Source organism: Neopelma chrysocephalum, unplaced genomic scaffold (assembly GCF_003984885.1).
Source record: "Neopelma chrysocephalum unplaced genomic scaffold, ASM398488v2 Primary Assembly neopelma1_96780, whole genome shotgun sequence".
NCBI classification, from domain to species: domain Eukaryota; kingdom Metazoa; phylum Chordata; class Aves; order Passeriformes; family Pipridae; genus Neopelma; species Neopelma chrysocephalum.
In genome coordinates, this window is record NW_020925424.1 from 6,995 (window position 1) to 30,983 (window position 23,989).

Consider the following 23,989-nt stretch of genomic DNA (forward strand, 5'->3'; position numbering starts at 1 on the left):
CCCTCATCCTCACCCTTGCACCCTCATCCTCACCCTTGCACCCTCATCCTCACCCCTGCCTTCCACACACAGTCCCCAGTTCATCCCAATTGCACACTGGAATCCTCGGCGCTGCCCTGGCCATAATGGTCTCCTTCTCGTGCTCTCTCTCCCCAAACACCCACTGTGGCTGTCAGTAGCACCATGAGCTGGTTGTTTGGGTCCCTACAGGTTTCTCTGAATGGTCTGTGAGGTCAAAGCCTTGGGACTATCGTGGGAATGGAAGATGAGGCTGGGAGTCCTGATGGGTGAGCCCATGGTGGGACAGGGGGCATGGAGAACCTTGCTGGATCAGGGCACAAGATTTCATTTCTGCCCTTTCATTACCCACATGACTGCAAATTCCTTGTCTCTTAGGGTTTCATAAGAAGGGAGCCCATGGGATAGGAGAGGAAGTAAGCATTCTACTTGCTAAACAAGGAAACAGAAACCAAAACTGCAGCATTTACAAGAAACTAGCACTGGCAGTGCCATCCCCACTGCAATTAAAAGCTATCTCAAACACTCCACACCCTGGCCCTGAACCTGACCTGATCCTGCCCTTTTGCTTTTGTCTGGCATGTGCAACCAGGGCTGCCCCCCTCCAGCCCACAATGCCTGGGCTTTTCCTGTTGCTGTTGGAGCAGGTTCATTTCCCTCATCTACCAAATCCCTGCACCCACTGCAGGTCACCAGCTGTCCACACACACATACCCTTGCCCAGACCTCATGACTCCCTGTCCTCCTGTCCATCCTCTGCAGTGAGCAGGGAGTGGTTTGGGGTGCAGGAGCTCCTGTGGGGCAGGGTGGAAGCCCAGACACAGCCCTCCACCAGTAGACATGGGGCTAAGGTCCCCCAGATTGGGTGATGCCAGTGGGAAGCCCCACGCAATCCCTCCTACATCCTGGTTCCCACTCATCCCCATTCCCATCCCTGTTCCAGTCCTCATGCCCATTCTCACCCCCATTCCAGTCCCCATCCCCACCCTCACCCCCACCTTCAAGCCTCATCCTTGCCCCGTCCCCATCCCTCCCCACCCCTGCTTTCCAGCCCCATCCCTCTTCCTGTCCCTGTCCCCATCCCCATCCCTATCCACATCCCCTGTTCCTCATCCCTGTCCCCATTCCCACCCCTGTTCCCAACTCCTGCGCCTCTTCAAAATCCTCCTCTCCTCCAATGCCCGTCCCTGTCCCCGTCCCCATTCCCATCCCCGTTCCTCCTCCAAGTGCCGCCCCAGGGCTTTCCCGGAAAACAGCGGAGGACTTGGGATATAAAACACGGCGGCGGCACTGGCACGGCGCCTTTCGGTCTCGCCGCTGCATTCCGATGAGCCGCCGCTTCCTCTCTGTCCTCGCCCTGCCCATCGCGGCAGCCGTGGCCGCGGCCGCGGCGGGATGGCAGGTGGGAGCTTCTGCTGGGACCCACGAGTGGGAAACTCGGCCCCGGGAGAGGCTCAGTGGGAGCACGTCTGGGGGTCCCGGAGCTCGGGGAGAGACACGCGTAGGAGACTCACCGGAGTGGTGGGATATGATGGGGGAGCTGCAGCGCTTGTGGGAGAGGGACACGCGTGGAAGACCCATCTGCGGGGGGGAATCCCCGACAGCTGGAGGACCTCCTGCTCCACGGGGTACACAGACGTTGCCCCTGCCGAGGGAGGTGCTCCGAGGAGGGAAGGAATGTTCCGGGACTGTCTGAGTCCTCGAGAAGAATGTACATGGGAATTCCTTCCCTGCTGCAAGGGGGCACGTATGTGGGAACCCTGCACTTCTCCCCGAGGGACACGGAGGTGAATTGGGGCAGGGGAAGGATGGGGCCCCCGCCCTAGGGGTGTGACTTGCCCCTGCCTGGGAAGGTGCAGTATGGGAGAGGACAGACAGTGCTTAGAAGTGGAAGTGGAGCCTTGCAGGTGAGATGTGCAGGGCTCTGGCTGTGACACAGCCCACCATGGACCTCAGGGCTCCCCACTCATGCCACACGTGAGTGCTGAGCACCACACATGTCCCCACAGACATGGGCAGATGTGCCCTGGGCTCTCACAGCTCACTTGGCAGGGCTACAGCAGGGGGTGTGTTCTGTGTTCCTACCGGTCCAGGACTCCCACCTTTAGGTTTTCCTCTTCAACTCCCCCCTTTGCTCGGCTTACTCCAGCTTTTGGCCTGGCTGAGATAGCAGCGACTTTATAAGTTGTGTCTTTTAAAAACAAATGCCTGGGCACTCACAGGACTTCAGAGACACCCTGAAGTGCCACTTTTCACAGCTTGACCTCTGTTTTCTTTCTTTTCCATGCTCCTCTGCCAGGAAGCCGAGAACCCAAGGGGGAATAAGGCCAATGAGAACGAGGCGACCAACAGCAGGTGGTGGCAGGGCCGCTGGCAGAAACGCCCCATCAGGAGTGGCAAGGTGAGTGACAATATCCCGTGGGAATTGGGGGGTGCAGGCAGGGGGCACAGCCCGTGGGGCAGGGACTGTGTGCAGGCAGCCCCCTGGACACATCTGCCTGTCCCCAGCCATGCAACCTGACCGGCTGGTGGGAGAACGATCTGGGCTCCAGGATGCACGTGCTCGAGGTCGACGGTGAGGGCAACTTCTCTGGCGAGTACCACACTGCCGTGTCAAGCACTGACAAACCCATCCAGCCATCCCCCCTTGTTGGCTCCCAGCACCTGGACAAGGATGGGCAGTGCACCTTCGGCTTCACTGTCAACTGGAAGAAATTTTCAGGTCTGTAGCTGCAGCTACGGCTGCTTGCGGGTGGGGTGGTGGGATGGGGAGGGTAGCTCATGCATGTCCCGATGCCCATCCCAATCCCTGTGCTCTCTCTCCTGTCCCCCGTCTGTCCTTTCCTCATCCCTTCCCACTGTGGATGGTGTCTGCAGACAGCAGGGCACATCCTGAAACGCTGTTTGGGTGAGATGGCACCAAGAGTTGCTTTGGCAATATCTCTGCCACGCAACGTTTCCCTACAACCATCAAGATACACTCGAGCTCCATGAGCACTAAGTCCACTAGTGCTTGTGAAGCTCCAAAATCAGCTGGGGTCCTGCTGGGGTGCTAAAAGCCACCACTGCTCCAGATTCCACAGCTGTCTTCGTGGGCCAGTGCTTCTCTGGGGACAATGGAGATGAGGTCCTGCAGACCTCTTGGCTGCTGCGGGAGAAGGTCGACTCCCTGCCCAGTGACTGGAAAGCCACCAGGTAAGCCAAAGGACACCCAGTCCATCTGGGATCCCTACCCCTCTGCTGGCTGGGCACCAATGGGCTACTGGTTCCTCACAGGACTGGACACAACACCTTCATTCGGACAGCCTGAAAGAAGGGAGAAGTGTCTCACTCTCACCAGGCTTGGCAGACCAGGAGCCCCCTCAGCAAGATCAGTGGGTACCAGCTGAGAAAAATGGCTCCAGAATTACCAACATTAAAGATTTTTTGTTTAAACCAAACTTTGTGCAGTTTGTGGATATGTCCCAGGAAAGCTGGGCTAAAACGCTGCGGTGGGTGCAAGATGAAACTCTTATTGTCCTATTCTGGGAAGAGATTGGCCCCTAGAAATCCCTTTTTCCAGCCCAAACAGGATGGTGCCTCCCCAAAGTGACCCTCTGACACTAAGTGTGACCAGCACTTGCTCTTTTCTGCTCAAAGCCTCATGAGTGTAACGGGAGGATAGGCTGGGGAGCACTTCTGCACCCCAAAGAGATGTCTGGGAGACCCCTGGGCCTGAGACAGCCCTCAAGCAGGCAGGTGAGGGGTCTTGGCAGTGTCTATACTCCTGGACAGTGTCAAGGACTGCTCTGTACCAGCATCACAATGCCAGTAGCTTTAGTACACCCTGTCCTAAAACTCTTCCTAGGGAAACGTGTGATTTACTGGAAATCAGATGACTTACAAATCCAGCCCCAAATCTCTGCCTGATGGACTATGTGACTTACCAAAATGGGCAGTGCATGCCAGCACTGCCTTATACACCCCCTTCAGCAAAAGAAATGATTTCCACGAAACAGCTCTGGATCTGAAACTGAAACTTAGTCCTTGTGTTGTTGATTCTCAAAATAACCTGGAACAGTGATGCAAGCCCTGAGCTGGCATACTGCCTGGGATTTGAGGAGCCTAAGGGTAGGACTGAGCCACTGGGGCTGCCACTGCCCACTGCTCCCCTGGCTTTCCTGCCACAAATGCTGTGGGTAAGCTTTGCTAACAGCGTCTGTGGCTTTAGCAAGTTTGCCACATGCTCTGTGTTTTAGCCTGCCTTGTTGCAGGCTTGCATGTGGTTTGCTTCTCACATCTTTCCCCTTGGGGTTCATCTTCTGCTTCTAGAGCAATGCTGCTGTTCCCTTCTCAGTGCTTCGCTGGCATTTCTCCAGCTTTTTCAGTTCCCTTACAGCCTTTCTGACCAGAATGACTTTACACCAGCCCTCTGCTATGCATGTATGTATATGCACAGCTTTTTACTCACTTTAGAGGAAAATGAGAGCTAGGAAAGTGGAAGGCACAGGGACCACCGGACTCTGCTCTCCCCCCGAAGCAGGGCCAGCTCAGTAGTGGGGCACCCCGCTAAGCCTGCCTCCACCTGACTTTGTTACTGCCTTTACACCAATATTTCCCCAGGGCACAACTGCCCAGAGTGCAGCATTCCTGGGGTGCTCCAGCAAGGCAACAGTACTGACCACAGTTTGAGCAACCTGCAAACCCCTGCAGGCAGCCACGGTGCTGCTGAGAAATACAGTGGGCATGGGCTGGCAGAGCTGTTTGCAAGGCCAGTCCCTATATGAGGGCAACCAGCAAGGTTACAACACATCCAGCAACTCGGTGGAAGGTGATAAGACATGGTGTGTCAGGTGGCACCTGCAGGCTTCTGAGGGTGGCTAAGGTTGAGGATGCTTCTCCATGGGCATTAGGCATCCATCAGCGCTGGGTTTTACCCAGCTGGGAGAACCGCTCATAGTGCTGGTCTGCAAACCAAGTACAAATCCCTCAAACAGACAGTCACTGTTAGAATGCAGGAGTTGCCATTGCAGGAGTCCTCCAGCATTTACATGTCTTAACCACAATGTGGAAAACTGTCCTACGCAACCGTTTCTGCAGGGGTTGTTCCTGTCGACCGTTTGCAAATGTCTCAACACTGAACATCTTGCTGCCCAACATCTGTCTCAGTGCAGCTGTTGTGCCACCTAAGCAGATGGAGGCAGAGAGTTCCCAGGTCACTCAAGGACACATAGCTCCTGTCCCCTCCACCATTTCTGCATGGTCCTCTGCTCAGGACTGCACGTCATGCTCTGCTCTCTCCGCCTCTCTCCACGGCCCAGTTGGAGAGAGCTGCAGCCTTGCCAAGCACAGACAGTCATCCTGAGAAGATGGAGGAGCTCTTTGACCACGTTCTCAGTTTTTCCTGGGGATCATATGGAACCAGGGCATCCTTCCACATGCGTTCTGCCTACCCAACCCACAGCTGAGCTCATCCCACTTGGTAGCATAACCCCTTGGGTGGATGAGGAATCTGCAGTTGGTCCAGATTCCCCTCTATGGCTCATAGGGTTACTCACTCCTGCCACCCTGCCCACACCCAGGCTGTCCTGCAGCACCAGTGCTCAGTCCCCTCCACTCCAGTGCACCCTGACTGGGCACTGGGTCAGTGACCTGGGGTCCAACAAGCCATCTCGGCCATGAATGGAAACAGCAACTTCACCAGCTCCTACCACACAGCTGTGACAGCCACCACAAATGAGGTCTGGGTGTCACCAATGCAGACAATACAAGACAAAACAGGAGGGCCAACCCGCCTTCTGCTTCACTGTCAACTGGAGCTTCTCAGGTGTTTCTCCTTTCTCAGTCTCCCTCTTCCGTCCCCAGAATTTCCCTGCCCTTCCTGTGATGTCCCTGATGCTCTTCTGCACTTCCCTGCAGTATCCTATTTTATCCTCTGCCTTTCCCTTTGGTGTCACAAGCCCTCTCCTCTCTCTACAGTGTCTCTAGAACTTCCTACCCTTCCCTATGGTGTCCTTGATGGTCCCTGCCTTATTGTGGTGTCCCCAGGGCTCACCCACCCCCAACACTGGATCTGCATGGTTGGTGGCACCTCCTGGTCCTCACCTCTGTCAGGTCCTGCCCAGGATGAGGGTGGGGCAGAGCTGGATGCAGTCTCAGCTGGGCTCATCCCACCAGCCCTTCACATCCCACGCCTGTTCAATGCCATGCCCCCAGTGTCAGCAGGACAGGAGGCTGAGGAGGGAAATATCACCCACCTACAAGCAGCCTTTTCCCACTGACAAACAGGCAAGCTGTTTGCTAAGAGGGACAGCCCCACCCCAGCACCCTCTCATCCCACTCTTTCACAAACTGCAGACTCCATCACTGCCTCCGTTGGCCAATGCTTCATGGATGAGGATAGAAAGGAAATACTGAGGAGAACATGAATCATGCAAGATGAGGCTAACAGGCAGAGGATGACTGGAAAGCCAGTGGGTGGGTGATAGGGCACTTCTCTGTCTCTACTCTGTGCTGGGGCTGCGCCCATGGGTGCTGCATGGAGCCCACAGGGGAGCACCAAGCCCTGAAGATGGTGCTGGGAGCCAGCTGGGCAGCAAGAAAGGGAGAGTGGTGCCAGGACCCCATGGACTTTTGGAAAAAGTCCCTGGGATGGGAGCTGAAGGCAGGTCTACGCTTTTTAAATTAAAATCAAAGTGCAATTTGAATATAGGTGTTGCCAGATCCTGCTCCATGAGGAGGACGAGAGCAGCCTTCCTCCTGTCTTTAAGCCCAGGAAAGATGATGAGAATGCTGAAGGCAGATGTCATCCCCTGTACTGGACAGGAGCCACAGAGGTCTCTCCTGTCCTGGATGCAGCCAGATGCCACTTCCCTCTTCCCCTGCAGCATGGGCAGCGACACATTCTCCTGTCTGGAGTGATATCTTAGAGGATGTGTCTGCACTGTGTCCCTGTGCAAAGGCCAGGCAGTTTGAGCACCCCTGGACACCTGCACATCCCCAGCACAGTCTTGTACCATTAGGGGCCCTGTGAGAGGGCTCAGACAGGATCCTGCCCAGCCTCAGAGCACCATGGATGTGGCACCACCTTCCACGGTGCCTACGGAGCCACCATGCACAGGGCATCCCCTCCCACAGGGACAAGCAAATTTCAACATTTACGTATCTTCCAGAAAAACCCTTCTGCACTTAGGAGGGGGATTCATTCGACAGTTCCTGCTGCAGTCACAATCACAGCTCCCAGACCCAGGGAAAGCCCAGAGAGGCCAGAAGGAAAAACAGCTTAGAAACAGCAGCAGACATTTATAATGCAGAAGGGGATGGTCACAGGAATGTGTCCCTGTGGGCAGACACACCACCCTTCAGTGCAGCGGAGCAGAGCTGGTCAGACTGTGCTTGCTGCAGCCCCGTGTTGGGGTGGCAGCACTGGGTCAGTGACAGCGGGGCAGTGTCAGGCCGTGCCCGCTCCCAGGACTCCAACACCGAGCAAGGAACGGGTTGGCAGATCCTCTTGGGTAGTGGATATGTAAATCATCCCTCCGTCCTCACCTCTCTTAGCAGCCGTGCTCATCTCCAGGTCACGCAGACCTCCTCCCCCTCTCTCCTTACCTGGCCTGGGCACGCTGACATCAGGCCACTCAGGCCACTCGCCCTGCGGCTGCCAGCCCACTGCCGGGGAGGCTCCGGTTACAGCCCTATAAAGGGGATTGGGATGCAGGGCACCGGAGGAAGCCGTGCCAGGCACTTCACAGCCCCGCAGCCATGGAGAGGGGCACTTTCATCCTGGTCCTCACCCTGGCCGTGGCAGCACACGCTGGCCCTGCGGAGAGGAAGGTACGGACAGGGGTGACAATGGGAGTGCGGCAGATGTGGCTCTGGGATGCAGCCTGGCCAGCCAGGGGTTCTCTCTTGAGTGCCAGTTTAGGCTTGGACAAGCAGGAGAGCTTTGCAAGCACCTCGTCCAGGCAGTGGGCAGAGTATCTCCGGGTCACCCCCTGCCACCTGGTATCACCTGCAGGAAGCTTTACTCCCACAGGGCATTCCCTCCCCTTCCCGTGGGGTCTGCATCTGGGGCACCACGTATGGAGCATCCTCTCTCGTGGGATAGATGTCTAGGGCACCATGCACAGCACAGCCCTTCCCATAGGATATTTGTCCTGGGGCACCACGCATGGGGCACCCTGTCCCATGGGTTGTGTGTCCAGGACACTACGCATGGAGCATCCTCTCTCATGGGATATGTGTCTAGGACACCATGCACGGGACATCCCCTCCCATAGGATAGGTGCCTGGGGAACCATGCATGGGGCCATCCCTTCCCACAGGGTCTGTGTCCAGGGGTACAGTGCACAGGGAATTGCTTTCCCCAGGGTCTGTGTCTGGGTGTACCGTGCCCTGGGCACTCCTCCCATGGGGTCTGTGCCCAGGGGTACAGCACACAGGGCACTCCCTCTCACGGGGTCTGTGTGAGCACACCGTGCTTGCCAGCAGGCTGAGAAATACTGGCCTTGCTCCGCCGCTCTCTCAGCATTCGGGAGCCACCTGGGGGAGCATTTCCCCAAACTGGGGTCGGGGAGAGCCGTGCACTACATCTGCAACCGCAGCAGGGCTTGTGGCTCCAGCTTTGGGGCAGCAGAAGGGATGGGGTCCCCCTCTGTGCCGTGTGTGGGGACTGAGAGGGTGTGGCTCTATCACTTCAGTGCCAGCTCAGCGGGCTGTGGAGGAACGAGCAGGACTCGCTGATGGAGATTTCAGCATTGAGGGACAACGGGGACTTCCAGGGAAAATACCTCACACGGGTCACTCTCTCTGGTGGCTGTGCCCGCATCTCCCCCCTGAAGGGCATCCAGCAGCAGCCTGTCGAGGGGGGCTGGCCCACCTTTGCCTTCACCGTGCGCTGGGACAAGTTCTCTAGTAAGTACTGGCACACCTGGAGATGGTACAGCAGTGTCACTGAGAGCCACGTAGGCAGCCAGCAGGAATTCCCTTTTGCCAGGAATTCTGCTGGGTGATGCTTTGGTGCAGCTAAGCAGTGCCTGCCCAGTGTGGGGCTAAGGGGCAATGCTGGGCTCGCACAGGGCAGCCTCTCCTCACCCATCATCTTTGCCCCCATCCCAGCGGGATGCCTCGGGGTGCCCACAGGGGGTTCAGACCCCATTAGGTGACGCAGATCTTGCCTTGTCTGAGGGAGTCACAGGGAAAGGGCGGGACTCTCCCCCTCACGTGGGTTTGGTGGGTGTGTGGCCATTAGAGCAGGAACACAGCTGCCTCTGGGAGGACAGTGGGGAAGGGGAAGCAGCTGGTTTCCCCACAGATCTCCCAATAAACTCTTCCTCCCAGATGCCACCACTGCCTTCGCAGGGCAGTGCTTCGTGGATTCAGGTGGAAAGGAAACACTGACCACCATGTGGCTGCTGCGCGAAGCTGTTGGGTCCCTCAAGGAGGACTGGAAAGCCACGAGGTAGTGTGGGGACATGGGGGGCAGCAGTCCCACAGAGGGGCCCTCTCCAGGACCCTTGAGGATGAGCAGCCTTCTGAGCTAGGCGACCACCCCTGGGAGCCCTCCAGTGTGGGTTGGCAGCAGGGATGCCATTGTGTCCTGGCAAAGGGCTTACCCTGCCCAGGGACACCTGGCAGCTGCTTGAAGGAAGCTGGAGGGCATTTAGGGACACCTAAATGGCAGTGGCAGCTCTGAGTGGGCAGTGTCTGTGGATCATCCCACAGGGAGCTCTCAACTTCTCACAGGGTGGGCAGAAATGTCTTCATACGAAAACGCACCACAAAAGGAAAGATCCTGCTGAGCTTGCCCCCATCCTGTGAGGATGTGTCTTCACCAGCCCCGTGATGGGATGATCTGGCTGCAGTCTGGCCTCCCCAACAAGGCAAGCAAAACCTACCTCTCAGAGGAAAATAAAACTTAAAAACCATCCAGTGTGGTTGCCTTTTTTATAAATCTGCCCTTGCTACCCTTTCTATCCCCATGGATACCCCTGCTGAGGTGAGGGCTCACCATTGCCCTTCCCCAGGGACATCCACATCTCTCCCTAATCCCACTCATCCACCCTCTTGGGCTCATTTCCCACCTTATTTAACCCAAACTTCCACCCTACGTCATCACTCCCCACTGCTTGATGGTGACAGAGCTGGCAGTAGCATCCTGAATCCAGCTGATTTCCATGCACTGCCTCATATCCACCCCCATCAGACCCTTTCCAGTACCTCTGTGCTCCGTAGGGTTGGGTGATGCAGAGTATCAGCAGAGGTGAGATATTAGTTCAGTGCTTCCTTTGTGCTGTATGGCACCCCATGTAAAATGTGCACAAATTAAAGCCCCCATCCCATCCCACCCCTTACCATCCCTGTGGGTTACACCCAGGGATTTTACCGTTCTCTGCCACTGCATTTTGGCAGGGCTGCTCTATTTGCCTCTGCAGACACTTGTCAAACTTAGTCAGCTCTTTTCAACACAAAGGTTTTGGCAGATCCATGGGTGAAGAGGAAACCTCTTGCAGAAGCGTTACAAAAATATTCCAGCCCTGGGGTTGACAGCAGTATTCCATTGAGCCTGGCTCAAACCCAGCAAGGCCAGAGCACGCTGCCATGACGTAGAGGGGTGCCTACCACTTCCCTGGCACCCCTAGCAGGGCAGCTTGTCCCTGCCAAAGAGTGCAGAAAGGCAGGGACTGGTGTCAGGCCAACAGAATAGAGCGTGGCATCCAGGGCAAGAGCAGGGGAACGCCTGGGTAATTTCTCAGGCCCCTGTGATAAGCCCGTGAGTATGGGACAGAAAAAGGCAACAAGGATGAGAGATGTGTTAGGAGAGAGGTGTTTTCCCTAGCCTCTGGGGCTATCTGGATGAGAGGGAGATGTGCTGAGCAGCAGCAGCAGGGTGCCAGGGTGCACCAGGGCTCATGGTGGGCACTGAGAGATGCCACTCCACTGGGGGGGTTCCCCCCCACCCCGTATGCACACTGCAGCCCTGCTGCCATCCAGTGCCCAAAATACTGCTGACCTGAAAAGAGCACAGAGTGATGCTGCTGAATCCCACCTGAATTTTCAGTTGCCTACAGCCCCATGACTGCTCCAGGCATCACAGAGAGCAAAGACACGGCTCAGGAACACAGGGGCGGTGCAAGCTGCATTTTGTACATCCAAGGCCCTTTAGAACAGCAAATGCGGGGAAAAGGTGCGAATACAATGCTGGTTATCATGCTGTGTGCATTTAGCAAACACACTAGATGTGAGATACCTCAGTATCTCACTGTGGTTACTTCTTCCTCTAACTCCCAGTAAAGCAAAAGCAAAAGCATCGCAATCAGCAGCTGACATACAGGATATGCTGGGGAAATATTATTGCTGCTAGAGCAGAAGTCAAGGTGAGTCTTCCCTCCTCTACAGCGCTGCCAGCTGGTGCAGCTGGCCCCTGCCAGGCACCACCTGGGTGACACCCTGTTCTGGCAGTGGCACCACCAAAGCAGGAAGGGGGTGAATGTTTGAATAGGTGATAATTTACATCCTGCATGAACAGGAGGTGGATACCCATGCAAGGTATTGGCCTTTTCGAGGCTGCTGTAAGTGCCTCATGAAACACCTGTGCACCCACCCCTCTGCAATCCGTGCTCATCCCCGCATTCCTGCAGCACTGACCAGGTCATGCAGACCTCCTCACCTCCCTGCCTGTCCCGGGCAGCCTGACATCAGGCCACTCACCCCGCGGCTGCCAGCCTGGTGCTGGTGGGGCTCCGGTTACAGCCCTATAAAGGGGGCCGGGCTGCAGCGCTGGGGGGAGCCGTGCCGGGCCCTCAGCAGCCGTGCGGCCATGGAGAGCAGTGCCTTTGCCCTGATCCTCACCCTGGCCCTGGCAGCACCTGTTGCCCCTGCAGAGAGGAAGGTATGGGGATGTGTGATGGTGGGGACAGGGCGCTGGCACCCCGCTAGACCCCCAAGATGCTGCTGGGGCTGCAGAGCTGAAGAGGGAGCCAGGGCCAGGCTGCTGGAGCTGGTGGGACCAGCACTATGCAGCACTGAGGGAAGCTGCGGTGAGGTTGGGAGAGAGGGACTGCTCCTACAAGGATGACCCTCCCTGTGGGAATCATCCAGAAACAGGCAAACAGAGCCATGCCCTAGAGATTCCTGTTTTTCCACCAAGCATGCAGGGAAAGCAGTGCATCTGCTGATTTAGCATGAGGGGGACCTGCTCTCCTGGCATCAAGCAGCACCTGGGCTGAAGGCAGCCAGTGCTAAGGCGTGGCACTCACACTGAGGGGGCCATGCCAGTGGCACACCGGGTCTGTGGCATGTCACCCAGTGCTGCAGGCATTCCTGGGAAGACCCAGGGTGGTGGGCTGGGAGCAGGATGTCCCCTGCCTGCTCAGGCACCCCGAGCCTCATGCTGTCCTTGCAGTGCCTCCTCTCCGGGTCATGGCAGAGCGACACTGGCTGCCGGATGGTCGTGTCCACCCTCGGCGAGGACGGCAGATTCTCTGGTTCCTACCTGCCGGGATATGCCACTGGTGACTCTGAAATCCTCACCTTGCCACTGGAGGGGTCCCAGCAAGATGCAGAGCTAGTCCCACAGCCCATTTTTTCCTTCACCATGCACCGGCGGCTCCAAGGTAGGCGGGAAGGGGGCCGTCACCCGGCAGCAGGGATGCCAGCAGGACACAGAGTTGTGGCCTTGTGTCTCAGTGCCTGACTCATGCAGCTCCAAATCCTTTCAGACTCAGAGACGGCCCAGACAACCGTCTTCCTGGGCCAGTGCTACGTGGGCAGCAATGGGGAGGAGATCCTGCATGCCCTGTGGCTCCGGCGAGAGGCAACCAACAGTCCTGCTGAGGACTGGAAAGCCACCTGGTGAGTGCTGGGTCCCAGCCACTGCTGTGCCAAGCTCTCCTGCATTCCAGGCTGGAGAAGGGAGAAATGCCCTGGGATGAAGCATGGCAGGACCAGGAGGGTTAAATGGGTTTGTCACTGGTGCTGAGCAGGGGTTAAGGAGCATCCCTGTAACATCTCCCTGCATGCCAGATGTGCCTCAGGGAGGATGACCCCAGGATAGGGTCTGGCCACAGCAGGTCTCCCCGACCAGGAGGGTCTCCTTCGACATTCAACAGCAGGAGAGGAGGAAAAGGTGCCAGCACCTGGTGCAGCCTTGGCTGCAGGCTCTTGGAGCCCGGATTACCTCACTCAACCAGCACCCTGTGGTCAACACAACCCTCCCCTTGGGTTTCCCCTCTGTACCCTCCTCAGCAGAGGTGACCCCATCTGGGTAAACACAGTGATTTGCTGTTTTCTGCAGGGTTGGCACCAGCACCTTCACACGGATAAAATAACCGCAAGTGGGGAAATCCAGGAGGCTCAGTACTGCAAGGAGTCAGTTTTTCTCACAGGCACACTCTGCTCGCACTGACGTGCTGCACTTGAGCAGCTCTCAGCCCACAGGTTCACGCTTTCTCAGGCAAGTTCAAAATAAAGATGCAAAATAAAGGGTTTCTGTGGGTATGCAGGGCTTGGCTCTGTTTTCTGCCTTGCCTCAAACCTGTGGGCTTTGTCTCGCCCCACAGCCACCCCCCCTCCCCTTCGTGCCGCGCGGCTGAGGGCAGCAGGGTCCCCGGGGATGGGGGCTGTCCCGTGTCCCCTCCCTGCCGGTGTGCAGCAGTACTGTGCCTGCAAACCTGCTGCTGTGCTGTGGGTAACAGGCTCCTCGGGGTCACTCCCAGATGTCCCCAGCAATGGGGAACAAACCGGGCTGTGAACAGGCAGCGGGATAAGGCGCAGCCTCGGCGTGCTACCGTGGCCAGCACGTCACAGGGCTGCAGGGCAGGCTCCAGGCAGAGCCTTCCCCATGTGAGCAGAGCAGAGGAAGTTTCTCGGGTGCCCGAACTCACGGGGCGGTTGCAAATGGCTTTTGCAGAGCCCGCAGCCTCCCGTTCCCAGCCCCGGCGGATGCGCAGCGGTGGCCGGCTGCCAACTGCCCTCCCATTCCGGGGCTGGGGAAAGCTCCCAAATCACTGCCCCAGGAGACCCCTCGGCACGGCTGTGCCCTCTGAGCAATGCACAGGTGGGGGTCTCCAGCCACGACCCTGATTTCCAAGCATAACCAGGGAATGAGAGGGGAAGGGTGCATCTGACGCTGGCTGGGTTCCTTTGGGGAAACACAGCCTAACCTCTCTGCTTTCTGCCTTAGATATCTTGCCAAAATGGTCCCAGCATAACTCCCTGGTTATGTTGGGACCTGGGGGTTCAGCAGGCTCAAGGCTGAGATGCCCAGCTGTGGGAGCTGGAGGGAGGTGGTGACTCCATTGCTGTATTTCCATCTGCTTTTTTAACCAGTTTTCATATTTCTGCTAGTTTTTCTGTTTCCACCAATATCCAGCAGCTGGTGCTAGTGGATAAAAATAGGATTGATGCTGACACAGGGTTTAGATTTCCTGTGCAAAGAAGGGTATGTCTTATTTCTGCTATTGACTGAAATTCCCACCTCTACGAGAAACCCTGATTCATTTAAAATAGGGGAGAAACCTGACTCCTTTAAAGCCATGATCAGGAAGTGTTTTGTATTCACTACACAGCCCAGGCCTTCTTTGGCAATAGGAAGCAAATTTCATTTCATGTTTTCACAGTTTTCAATTTATCACTACTGTGGAAATGAGGTGGCATGACCAACACTCGAGGAGTCACCAAGCGAAAAAGAGCCATTTGGCAACACCCATATGGGATGTGCCAAGGGCTGAGAGGAATATTTTGCTCTGAAGGGCTCATGTTTCCAGTCTGTCAGCGTGCTCTCACAACGCAGACACAGGCACCTGCCAGGACATGAGTGAGATACAGGCTGACCTTGGGCATAACAGAGGGAACACAGCAGGGAAGATAAGCAGGGACCATGACACTGACCTAAAGCAGAGCAGGGCTATGTGTGTGTATGGTTAAGTGCTGATGCACACACAGCCTATGCTCTGATCCCTGCAGCGTGCAAGGAAAAAAGATGGAGGATCTGCAGCAGGAGAAGGAGGAGGGTGGCAGGAATACCAGGTGCCTCCTGCTCCTCTACTTGATGTAACAAGATCCTTGGATGAAGAGCTCATTATGGGCACTTTTATCATCGCTGCCCTTTAACCCAAGGCATGAGGTCCAGGCTGGGCTTCCTTCCTCTCACCAGCTCAGAGCTGCTCACAGTGAAAAAGCAATGAAAAATACCGGACCTCAGTCATCATGGGCTGAGACCACGGAGCAGTCATTCCTAAAACTCCCAGCTCCTGGCTCCCTGCCCTCTCTCCCAGAGCTATCTCCCTTCCTGATACTTGGCCAAGCAAGCCTGACTGATGCAGAGAGCTGTACTGACCCCATCACCCCCAGGCAAACACCAGCTCCAGAGGCTGCTCCCTACTTCGCTGGCAAGAGCATCATGTATTACTTCCGATGACTCATTCAATACTGATTAGTGCTGGGTCAGGGACCACATGTGACGCCAGTGGCATTACACACCCTGGCCTTGAACTGCAAAAAGTGAAACTAAAGTGGGGATGGGCATTACATACTGCGGCCTTGAACTGCAAAAAATGAAACTAAAGTGAGGATGGGGTCCTAAACCTTCCTGATGCCATGCACAGTCCTTGGGAATAAAAGGGTTAGTGATTCCCTGGAGATGCTTGAGGGCTGCTAGCCCCAGGCAGAGTACCAAACTGTGACCTGACACTGTTGGGACCCTGCTGCTGCCTGTCCTGAGACAGACCCCTGGGTGAATCTCTCCTCCCCAGGTAGAGACACAATGTTCAGCTCTATATCTTGTTTGCCAGCACGAGCACTCTTTGCTTCCCGGGGGGCTGCAAGCATGGAGCTTCCTTCACCCACAGCCTTGGGGGCTCCCATGCCCCCAAACCCCACACTGGGCTCCACGGCCTGACCTCAGGGTCTGCTAGTGCCTCCCGTGGACCCAGCGATCCCAACCAGACTCAGGACTCAGCCCGGATTTAGCAACCCTGCAGCAGGCAGGGCCCTCCTGGTGGCCCCACGCAGCCGAGGGGACAGGGCTGTTGCAGCACCCTGGCCCTGCTCCACTTCCTGCGATTGTGCAGCTCCCCGTTACGAAAGCAGTGGTGGGGGCTGACACCAGCACCGGCTCCCCGCGCTTCCTTACCGGGGAAGCTGCTGCTTCCGCGGCGCTGCGGGCTCGGGTGTGCACGGTGGGCATGGGGTGCTCACCACACACACTTTTCTCCAAGTGTTTTTGTACCCTTGAAGAGGGGTGAGAGCAGAGCAACAGCCCTGCAAACCCTCAACAAGCCCCTCTGCACAGGAACGGGAAGGGAAGGCAGCACGCAGTCCCCCACACAGACTGTGACACTGATCACCCCAGCCTCCCTTGGGTTCCTCCCACAAGACCCCCAGCCCAAGGTGCAGTCCTCAGCCTTCACCCAGCAGTCCAGCACCTTACCAAAACAAGCACAGAGGACACAGTCACACATTATTAGTATTTATTTAGACTTTATTAATAAGGAAGCTATTATTATTCTGATCCAGTAGATGTCCCTGCTTATTGCAGGGGGAACTCAACTAGATGACGTTTACAGGTCCCTTCCAGCCCAAACCATTCTACATGACTCTGTGAAATGTCCTGAAGTCGGATGAGGAGATTGATCTACAGGTACCACTAAGCTGCACTTCAGGAAAGACACCGTTCACCAGCTCAAAGTGTTTCTGCTCAGCCCTGGGGAGCAACCAGAACCAGTTCACTGCATCACCAGCCAGCACAGCAAGGCTTGGGCACATGAGGACATGGCTTTGAAACCATCCTGTGGCCAGGAAAGCCTGGAGAAGAGCAAGCATCTCTGCTGCTCTCTATCCATGCTGCCTCAGCAGTCTGGCTCAAGGTATGCCGGCTCCTTGAGGCCCAGAAGCCTGCAGGAGATGAAAGGCTCAGCCCTTACAGTCGGCAAACAGCACACGTGGCTTAGGAAGGACTCCACAGTACCTTCTCTAGCCAGGCTGGGAGCTGTGGCCATGGCTCAAAAGCTAGCAGGAACAGGCGACACACGGGGTCTGTCGCAGTGGCAGGCAGGACCACTCCCTGTGAGGGCACTGAAGGTCAACTCACGATCTCACTACCTAGAAATCAGGCAACACTGCAGGATTAAGGGCAAGGGAGGTGGGACAGATGCATGCAGCCACCACACAGAGTAAAGAGGTGCCTGTTCATTTCCACCTGGGCAGGGAAGAAGCAGGGCAGTGGCCTCCACCACAAACTGCATCCGGTCAGACTAAGCACAGGTGCCTCAAGCCCAACCGCCTTCACCCTCCACACCACAGCCCATCCCCGCAAGCCACCAGATACACTCCAGGCTGCAAGTCACATCAGCAGCCATAGTGAAGTTTTCAGAATTTCCTGTCCTGTCTCAGATGGAGTCCTGCTATGGTATCAGAATGATTCCTCCCTGGTAAACCCTCTGAGGTGCTGCCAATCTGGAGAGTATTCAGAAGAAACTGCTTGGATAGATTATGTTAATGAAGCTCTGTCCCTGCCCCGTGGGGTGCCCAGCATCACCCCAAGGAGGCAGCAGTGGTCACATCTCGTTGGCATGGTGCTGCTGGATGAGAACTCTGTCAGGGTGTTCCACCCACTCCTGACCCTTGGCTTTCCACGGTACCAGCACCGCTGCTGGCAAAGGGTCGCTCTGGGGCGGGCCCAGCTCGGAGCCTGCTGCTGCTGGGGGGTCAGAAGATGAGTTGTTGTTGAAAGGTATGGGATCGGGGTCAAGTGGAGTCTGCCCCTCTTCCCATGACTGATTGAGATTGCCCGACAGTGAGAAGTCCCCAGGCTCTAGGCTGAAGCCCTCCAGCTCAGTATCCTGCTGCACATCAGGTGCTCCTTGGTTCGGGAACTCGCGGATCTGCCGTGACAGCACTGTAAGATAGGTAGAGCCAGCTCCGTCATTTCCAGCCTCCAACCCTCCAGCTCCAAGCATAGAGCCACCACAGAGCCCAGGAGCGAGGAAAAACTGTTCAACTCGGGCTTCCTCCTCCCAGGGGAGGCGGGGAGAGGATGCTGCACAGCTGCCAGGCACAAGTACAACTTGTGCTCCAAGAGGGACCGGATCTCTCCAGTCCTTGCACCGTCCCTGGCCCAGGGCCCTCCTCCCAGGCAGCCCTCTGCAACAGGGCTGAGATAGAGTCCACAGCTTGGGTGAGACACCAAAGCCAAACCTAGTGGCCACCCCAGGCAAGGGGCTGCTGAGTTGGAGGTGCCTTTAGAGTTCAGGCCGTCTCTGAGGAAGGTGCTGTGACCTGGAGGGCAACGCCTCACCTGAATCCACACCTCAGCCCCCATCTGGGCACTCACCTTTGGGCTCCAGCTGTGGCTCTACGCTCCCAGGTGAGCGGATGCTGGGGGAGAGAACGAGGCAGAAGGACAGAAACACGATCTGGAAACAGAAAGATCAGCACAGATCTCAGATGGATAGGCATCAGTGGCTGCAACAAACACCTCTCTCCCAAACTTGTAAGGACATCAGAATCCCCCCTCCACCGACACTGGGGCTGAAACCACTTACCATTGTGCAGGTTTTTCTTCTGATGGTTTTCGGGGTGGATCGTCTCACCAAGGCCTGCAGCTTCCGCAACTGCCTGAGCAGTGACCTGCAGGAGAGCAGGCAGTGCAGGTTAGCACAGCAGCTGAGCCAAGAGCTGCAGGGTTCCCCCCACCCTTTGCAGCCAGGGACAGGTCACAGTCCTGAGCAGATGAACAGCCTTCCCCACCCCATCTCCTGCCACATCCAACAAGAACTCACATGTTCTGCTTCTGCAGCTGCTGCACCTTCTTCTCCAGTTCATGGTTTTGAGCTGTACAGGCTGCCACCCTATCCAGGAAGGGGCATGGGGGTAAAACAGAGAGGTTTTGTTAGTTAACAGCAGGGATTTCACCAGAATCTCTCCTCAGGTAATCAGCCACCGCCTCTGGGTGGCTGGGACAGACAACATTCGTCCTGGTCTCTACCTCGTACCACCTGCAGCAAAGCCCAGAGAGAGACACCTCATACCAGATTTGAGGGGAGGTGAAGCCCTGGCCATTCCTGAAGAAAAGCACCAGACTAAACGCTAAGGATGCTGCCTCCTAGCAACACATCAGCCCTGAAGATCTGTGACATCAGGCTGTACTGCAAACTAGCCTGACCTGGAAAACACACTGGATCTGGCAGGTCAGCCACCTGGCTTGAACAAAGCAAGCTCTGGGCCACATCCAAACATAAGAGAGCTAGGCAGGCTATGTCCTGAGATTCTGAACCCTCTGCAGAGAGCTGTTGCCCCACAGGGTCAGCCTCACTTTCTGCCCAGGGTGGCAAGAGCCCAGCAGCAGAACAGCACACTGGCTTGTGACGGGCTTCCCCTGCTCTCGGCCCCAGCAATGCAGTCAGCACAACTAAGGCCATGTACAAGGGGAGCAGCCTTTCTCTGACCAAGTAGGTCACGTATTTGTTCCCATCCCATCGTTATCAGGCCCTGAAGGTCCCGTGCACCAAGTACCAAACCAAATAGATTTCTTCTTTTTCTGTCTGCCAACCTCAAGGTTTTCAGGCACTAGGCCTGTTACTCCCTTCCCTCATCAGCCTTGAAGATCCCAGGCACCCAGCCAGCCCTGTCACAGAGCAGAGAAGCACAACAGCACAGAGTGCACTGTCCACAAAATCAAGCAATTGCAACCTCTAAGGGGGAACTGGGACTGGAGCTGCTGCTGGACAGCAAGACCCAGGATCCCTCTGGGCAGGAACACCTCCACCATAGCTTGTTTCCTCCCAGGACTAAGAGAGTGACCCATATTCTTTGATATAATTTTTGAGTCTATGTTATGATCATTATATTGATACAGAAAACCATGTATTAAGATTTGACCCAATTTGCAGAGGGTGCAGGTGATTAGAAAACTTGCATTAGAATGTACGTGACTAGAAATTGTAAGTTAAGTTGTACAATAAACCCTGTATTACACTGCTTATAGACTGACTACATTGATTCTGCTTGTACAAAACCTGTGCCATCCTAAACCACAAACTCTGTGCTATGCCAAACATAACATAGTAAGAAATCAGATTTCAAAAAGAATGTAATTGAAACCATGATTTAGTGCCATCATTGTTCTGCCAAGGATCCCCAAAAGAACCTATGTATCCCCTCAGTGTTGAATGACACTGCTGTGTGCCCATACTTGTTTTCCAGGCCGTCCACATAGATCTTCCTCCTGCGACGACTGTCCTGAGCTGACTGCTTGTTCCGGATCTTGCGACGCACTTTTCTCAGAACTCGCTCTTCAGCCTGCAAGGGTCATTTCTTGTTAACAGCAACCCCGGGGTGTAGGCAATCCCACCCACCCAAACCCTGCACACATCTCAGGGCCCAACTCGAGTACTTGTGTCTTCTGTCCCTCCCACACCACAGAATGAACTGCAATGCAAATTCTGGCCTGCTGATGCGGCCAGCAGCTTCCAAGGTGTAGCAAAAGGGAAGCAGACCAAAGGGAAATGAAAAACACGTAGCTCACAAGCCACTAGTCAGCAAAAAAACAGCGCTGGAGGTATTTGTGGTGTATCTGGCTCCTGCAACCAGTCATGAGTGTGGACACTCACAGCAGCCAGGTCTCATTGGTCTTTTATCCACCTGACTAGCAAAGCAGAAGTTGCTGTGCACATGGACACCCCCGGACTTGAAAGGAGAAAAAGGACACCCAGCCCTGATGGACACTACCCTGAACACAGCACCTGGACACCAATATTCTCATCAAGGCACTGTCCTGTGTTCTCAAACCCCCTGCACTAGCTGACATACTCAAGTGATCCAACTCTGTTTGCCTCTAGCAAGGACTCACTTTGGTCAGCGGCAGACACATTGGTAATGTAATGCCTTCTTTCTCCAGAAGCTGCTTTTCCTCCTCTGTCAGGACTAGCTCTGGGAAATCAGACTAGAAAACAGCAAAAATACACATGCTGAGAATGCAAAGTAAAGGGCAGGGAGGGCATGCAGCAAACACACAGAACCAGGATCAGCCCTCCCAAAGCAGCATCATGCTTTCCCTCAGAGATATGCCTCACAGGAGCCAAGCCAGAAGACGAGGGATGTGAGAAAAAGCAAAGGCTGGGGTCCAAAGACATGGCAGTCAGTACCTGCACGATGGTTCCAGGCACAAGCTGGGGTTCAGAATCCACATCAACAGCAATGGGGGAACCAGAGCTCTGTTCCAGTGCCTTGCTTGTGCCTTCCAAACCCACCCATGTCCCTGGGGAAGGAAAGGAGAATCAGGTACTGGGCCTTAGTGAAGCAGCACCTAATTAACCAGCTTTGAGTAGCACAAAACTACAATTTGATGGCAGTAGAGAGCCTCGGAACTTGGCTCTCTCCATCACTGCCTGGTACCCACCCAAAAAAACCTTTATGTGGGACTACTTTTCAGCCTGTGTTCAGGACACAAAGAGACTACACCCATCACTCACCCAGCTCAATAGTAACATCTCCTTCTGCCACGTCAGACCTCACGCTTTCCAGCACAGGCCAATGCAGAGAATAGTTGTGATCAACCTGCACAATGTTTCTGCTGGCAAAACTGCTGCCAGGGCAAGGGGACAGATGCTGATCCTCAGAAATGCTGCTGTCACTGCTGGCAGGCAAATAATCGAGCATGCCTGGTTCATCTTCTAAGGGGCTCAGCAGTGAGCTGATGAAGTCATCCATCTCCTTGTCCAGGAGCTGCAGAGGAACAGCTTTTACTCAGCAAGGATACAAACCTTCTGAACCTCAACTCAGCAGCAATTTCTCCCAGAGAACTCACCTCAGGTATTGGCAGGACCCAGTCTTCCAGCAGACCATTCTGTTCCTCTGGGATTTCAGGGCAGGAAGCATCATCCTTCAGGAGAAAGTCAAGCAGATCCACGTCTGCCAGGGCATCCAGTCCCTCTGGACATGACATCTGAGCAGGACACCCAATGTGAGCACAGACACAAGGAGAGACACCAGCACTGCTTCAAGGTGCCCCTCAGTCCCTACAGACAAAGTCTCCCCATGCAATGTCAACAGCTCTCAGGGCCCTGCAGTGATGACTCGTCCACAAGTACTTCCTCAACAGGCTCTCAGCTGGTGGTCCCTACATGCCAGTTTCCCCACTGGGCTGCTGGGACCCAGCCATAGGAGCCATGAACACAAAAGCTGCAGGAAGGAGAGGAAAAGCTAAACAGCCCCAGACATTCTGGCATGGAAAGCATGCAAGATCCTGCTATTCCACAGAAGCTGAAAAGAGCCAAACCCCACACCGTGCAGCCAACAGGGACAGTCTCCTATCACAGGGAAATTGTGTTGAGGGGTTAACTAAAGGGATTTTGCTAATAATTAGATGATAATCAAATTCTAAGTAATCAACGATTGAAGAGAAATTAAACAGTAATCAGATGGTGATTATAAGCGATCACTGAAAAATAATTAATGAGTGATGTAACAAAGACTTGAATGACAATTTAGTAATTCAGGCAGCTGTCAAACGCTCCCCTATTTAACACACTTGTAATAATTAACAAATAGTTGGATATATATAAGTGTTACTAGCATACAATATACTTTTAGGCTGAAAGTATAATGCTCCTTACTTTGCTGAAGAGATCAGACGCTGACAAAGGGTCTCTCAGCCCTGAGGAGTGATCTGGAGAGGTGTCCCTGCTCACAGGGAGATCAGCAGCAGAGCTCAGGGGGCTCAGGGAGCCACGGGAGCTGACAGGACAGAGCGATGGACTTGCAGTCAAACCCTGCCTTGGTGCCTGCGCACGTGTGCGGCTGCAGCAACTTTAGCTCTGTCTGGTCCCAGCTCGGGCTGCTGCTGTTATCTCTGGATCAAACACGGCCCAGGTGCCTCGGTCCCTGAGAAGATGCAGCCTGGCATGGCTGTCACAGAGGGCATGGCTGGGCCAGGATTAGTCGGGCCGGGATCAGCCCGGCCGGCTCGCCTGAGCCAAAGCTCTGCTCATGCTGTCGAAGTGTGGGCATCCACCGCATGTCTCCATTAGCACAGCTAAGCCTTCACATCTAGGTGTCAGGCGTCACAGCCTGAAAAACAAAACCAGAAAAAATATAATACTGCCAAAACCACCTAGAACCCCACCCAAAACCAGAAAGCCAGGGCAGTCCCCAGCCACAGGGCTGCTGTGACGGCTGCCTGGGAGCCGGGCCGCGGGCAGAAAGTGGAGCAGCAAAAGGAAGGGGAGCTAGGCAGAGCGAGGAATGGCAATGCCAGGGCCCACGGCTTCCAAAGACGCGGAGGGGTTTCTCCGCAGGAAGCGTGCGCCAGGCAGGCAGCGCAGGTAGGACAAGAACAAGGGGATACAGAAGCAGGTTGCATCAGACGGGAGAGTGATTGGAGCGCAGGGGCCATTCCCCCGCCAGGAGACCCACTCCAGGGAAGGCAAGACAACTTCTCACAGCTCCAGCCGTGGGGCAAGACCCCAGACCCCGAGCCCCCCGAACCGCTGTCCCCCAGCTCCCCTCCCCCCCCGCACCCTTGAGTCCCGGACCCCAACGCTCTGAGCCCTGGACCCCAGAACCCCTGAGCCCCGGACCACGGAATCCCTGACCACCGGACTAGATCCCAGACTCCCGAACGCCGTGATCCCAGATCCCCGCACACCGCAGCCCGTGACCTGGGACCACGGGCCCCTGACCTCCAGATCCCTGACCTCCAGATCCCGGACCTCCTGAACCCCCCCCGGGACTCGTGACCCCCAGACCGTTGCGCCCCCGGCCCCTTGCCCGCAGGACTCCCGACCCTCCCGCCCCTCACCGCGGAGCCGCCGCCGCTTCCAACGCACCGGCGGTGACGTCACTCTCCTCCCGGCGGGCCGCGCGCGCGCGCCGGCGCCGTCCGGCCGCGCTAACGTCGCGCGCGCCCATTGGTCGTGTGGGGTGGGGGCAAGGGGGGCGCGTGGGCGGCGCGCGGGCGGCGGGAGCGCGGGGCGGGCGGGGCGGGCGGGGCGCG

The 23,989-nt window shown here is 55.9% G+C and overlaps 4 protein-coding genes across 5 annotated transcripts; 3 read left to right on the plus strand and 1 right to left on the minus strand.

Annotated features, from left to right (window-relative positions):
* The first annotated feature begins 1,316 nt into the window (after positions 1–1,316).
* Positions 1,317–3,404, plus strand: LOC113981856 (avidin-like). The gene is made up of 5 exons (XM_027709510.1): positions 1,317–1,420; positions 2,306–2,419; positions 2,527–2,740; positions 3,093–3,213; positions 3,295–3,404. The coding sequence occupies exons 1-5, from the start codon at positions 1,346–1,348 to the stop codon at positions 3,326–3,328; spliced, it is 558 nt and encodes a 185-aa protein (XP_027565311.1). The 5' UTR covers positions 1,317–1,345; the 3' UTR covers positions 3,329–3,404.
* A 4,354-nt stretch (positions 3,405–7,758) lies between these two features.
* LOC113981857 (avidin-like) lies at positions 7,759–9,914 on the plus strand. The gene is made up of 4 exons (XM_027709512.1): positions 7,759–7,830; positions 8,697–8,910; positions 9,337–9,457; positions 9,742–9,914. Exons 1-4 carry the CDS (start codon positions 7,759–7,761, stop codon positions 9,839–9,841), a joined length of 507 nt encoding a protein of 168 aa, XP_027565313.1. The 3' UTR covers positions 9,842–9,914.
* Positions 9,915–11,793: 1,879 nt separating this feature from the next.
* On the plus strand, positions 11,794–13,446 carry LOC113981836 (avidin-like). Its single transcript, XM_027709464.1, has 4 exons — positions 11,794–11,887; positions 12,401–12,611; positions 12,717–12,849; positions 13,292–13,446. Exons 1-4 carry the CDS (start codon positions 11,816–11,818, stop codon positions 13,323–13,325), a joined length of 450 nt encoding a protein of 149 aa, XP_027565265.1. The 5' UTR covers positions 11,794–11,815; the 3' UTR covers positions 13,326–13,446.
* Positions 13,447–16,459: 3,013 nt separating this feature from the next.
* Positions 16,460–23,884, minus strand: CREB3 (cAMP responsive element binding protein 3). Of its 2 annotated transcripts, none has more exons than XM_027709448.1 (11): positions 23,795–23,884; positions 22,611–23,064; positions 21,803–21,940; positions 21,468–21,720; positions 21,141–21,253; positions 20,846–20,938; positions 20,189–20,295; positions 18,777–18,845; positions 18,540–18,624; positions 18,329–18,410; positions 16,460–17,893 (listed from the first exon to the last, which is right to left on the minus strand). In XM_027709448.1, the coding sequence occupies exons 3-11, from the start codon at positions 21,938–21,940 to the stop codon at positions 17,553–17,555; spliced, it is 1,281 nt and encodes a 426-aa protein (XP_027565249.1). In that variant the 5' UTR covers positions 22,611–23,064; positions 23,795–23,884; the 3' UTR covers positions 16,460–17,552. The 2 variants fall into 2 exon arrangements, with proteins under 2 accessions (XP_027565249.1, XP_027565250.1); XM_027709449.1 differs by lacking the exon at positions 23,795–23,884 and adding an exon at positions 23,691–23,790.
* Positions 23,885–23,989: the final 105 nt, after the last annotated feature.

Bases quoted from the DNA above. Each gene is read 5' to 3' on its own strand.
- LOC113981856 (XM_027709510.1), top strand. From the start codon at position 1,346: ATGAGCCGCCGCTTCCTCTCTGTCCTCGCCCTGCCCATCGCGGCAGCC. The intron at 2,420-2,526 runs GTGAGTGACAAT...GCCTGTCCCCAG, and splicing joins GCCCCATCAGGAGTGGCAAG to CCATGCAACCTGACCGGCTG. The intron at 2,741-3,092 runs GTCTGTAGCTGC...CCACTGCTCCAG, and splicing joins CAACTGGAAGAAATTTTCAG to ATTCCACAGCTGTCTTCGTG.
- LOC113981857 (XM_027709512.1), top strand. From the start codon at position 7,759: ATGGAGAGGGGCACTTTCATCCTGGTCCTCACCCTGGCCGTGGCAGCA. The intron at 7,831-8,696 runs GTACGGACAGGG...CTATCACTTCAG, and splicing joins CTGGCCCTGCGGAGAGGAAG to TGCCAGCTCAGCGGGCTGTG. The intron at 9,458-9,741 runs GTAGTGTGGGGA...AACTTCTCACAG, and splicing joins GAGGACTGGAAAGCCACGAG to GGTGGGCAGAAATGTCTTCA.
- LOC113981836 (XM_027709464.1), top strand. From the start codon at position 11,816: ATGGAGAGCAGTGCCTTTGCCCTGATCCTCACCCTGGCCCTGGCAGCA. The intron at 11,888-12,400 runs GTATGGGGATGT...CTGTCCTTGCAG, and splicing joins TTGCCCCTGCAGAGAGGAAG to TGCCTCCTCTCCGGGTCATG. The intron at 12,850-13,291 runs GTGAGTGCTGGG...TGTTTTCTGCAG, and splicing joins GAGGACTGGAAAGCCACCTG to GGTTGGCACCAGCACCTTCA.
- CREB3 (XM_027709448.1), bottom strand. From the start codon at position 21,940: ATGTCATGTCCAGAGGGACTGGATGCCCTGGCAGACGTGGATCTGCTT. The intron at 20,939-21,140 runs GTACTGACTGCC...GCTGTTTTCTAG, and splicing joins TGCCTGGAACCATCGTGCAG to TCTGATTTCCCAGAGCTAGT. The intron at 18,625-18,776 runs GTGAGTTCTTGT...GCTCTCCTGCAG, and splicing joins CAGCTGCAGAAGCAGAACAT to GTCACTGCTCAGGCAGTTGC.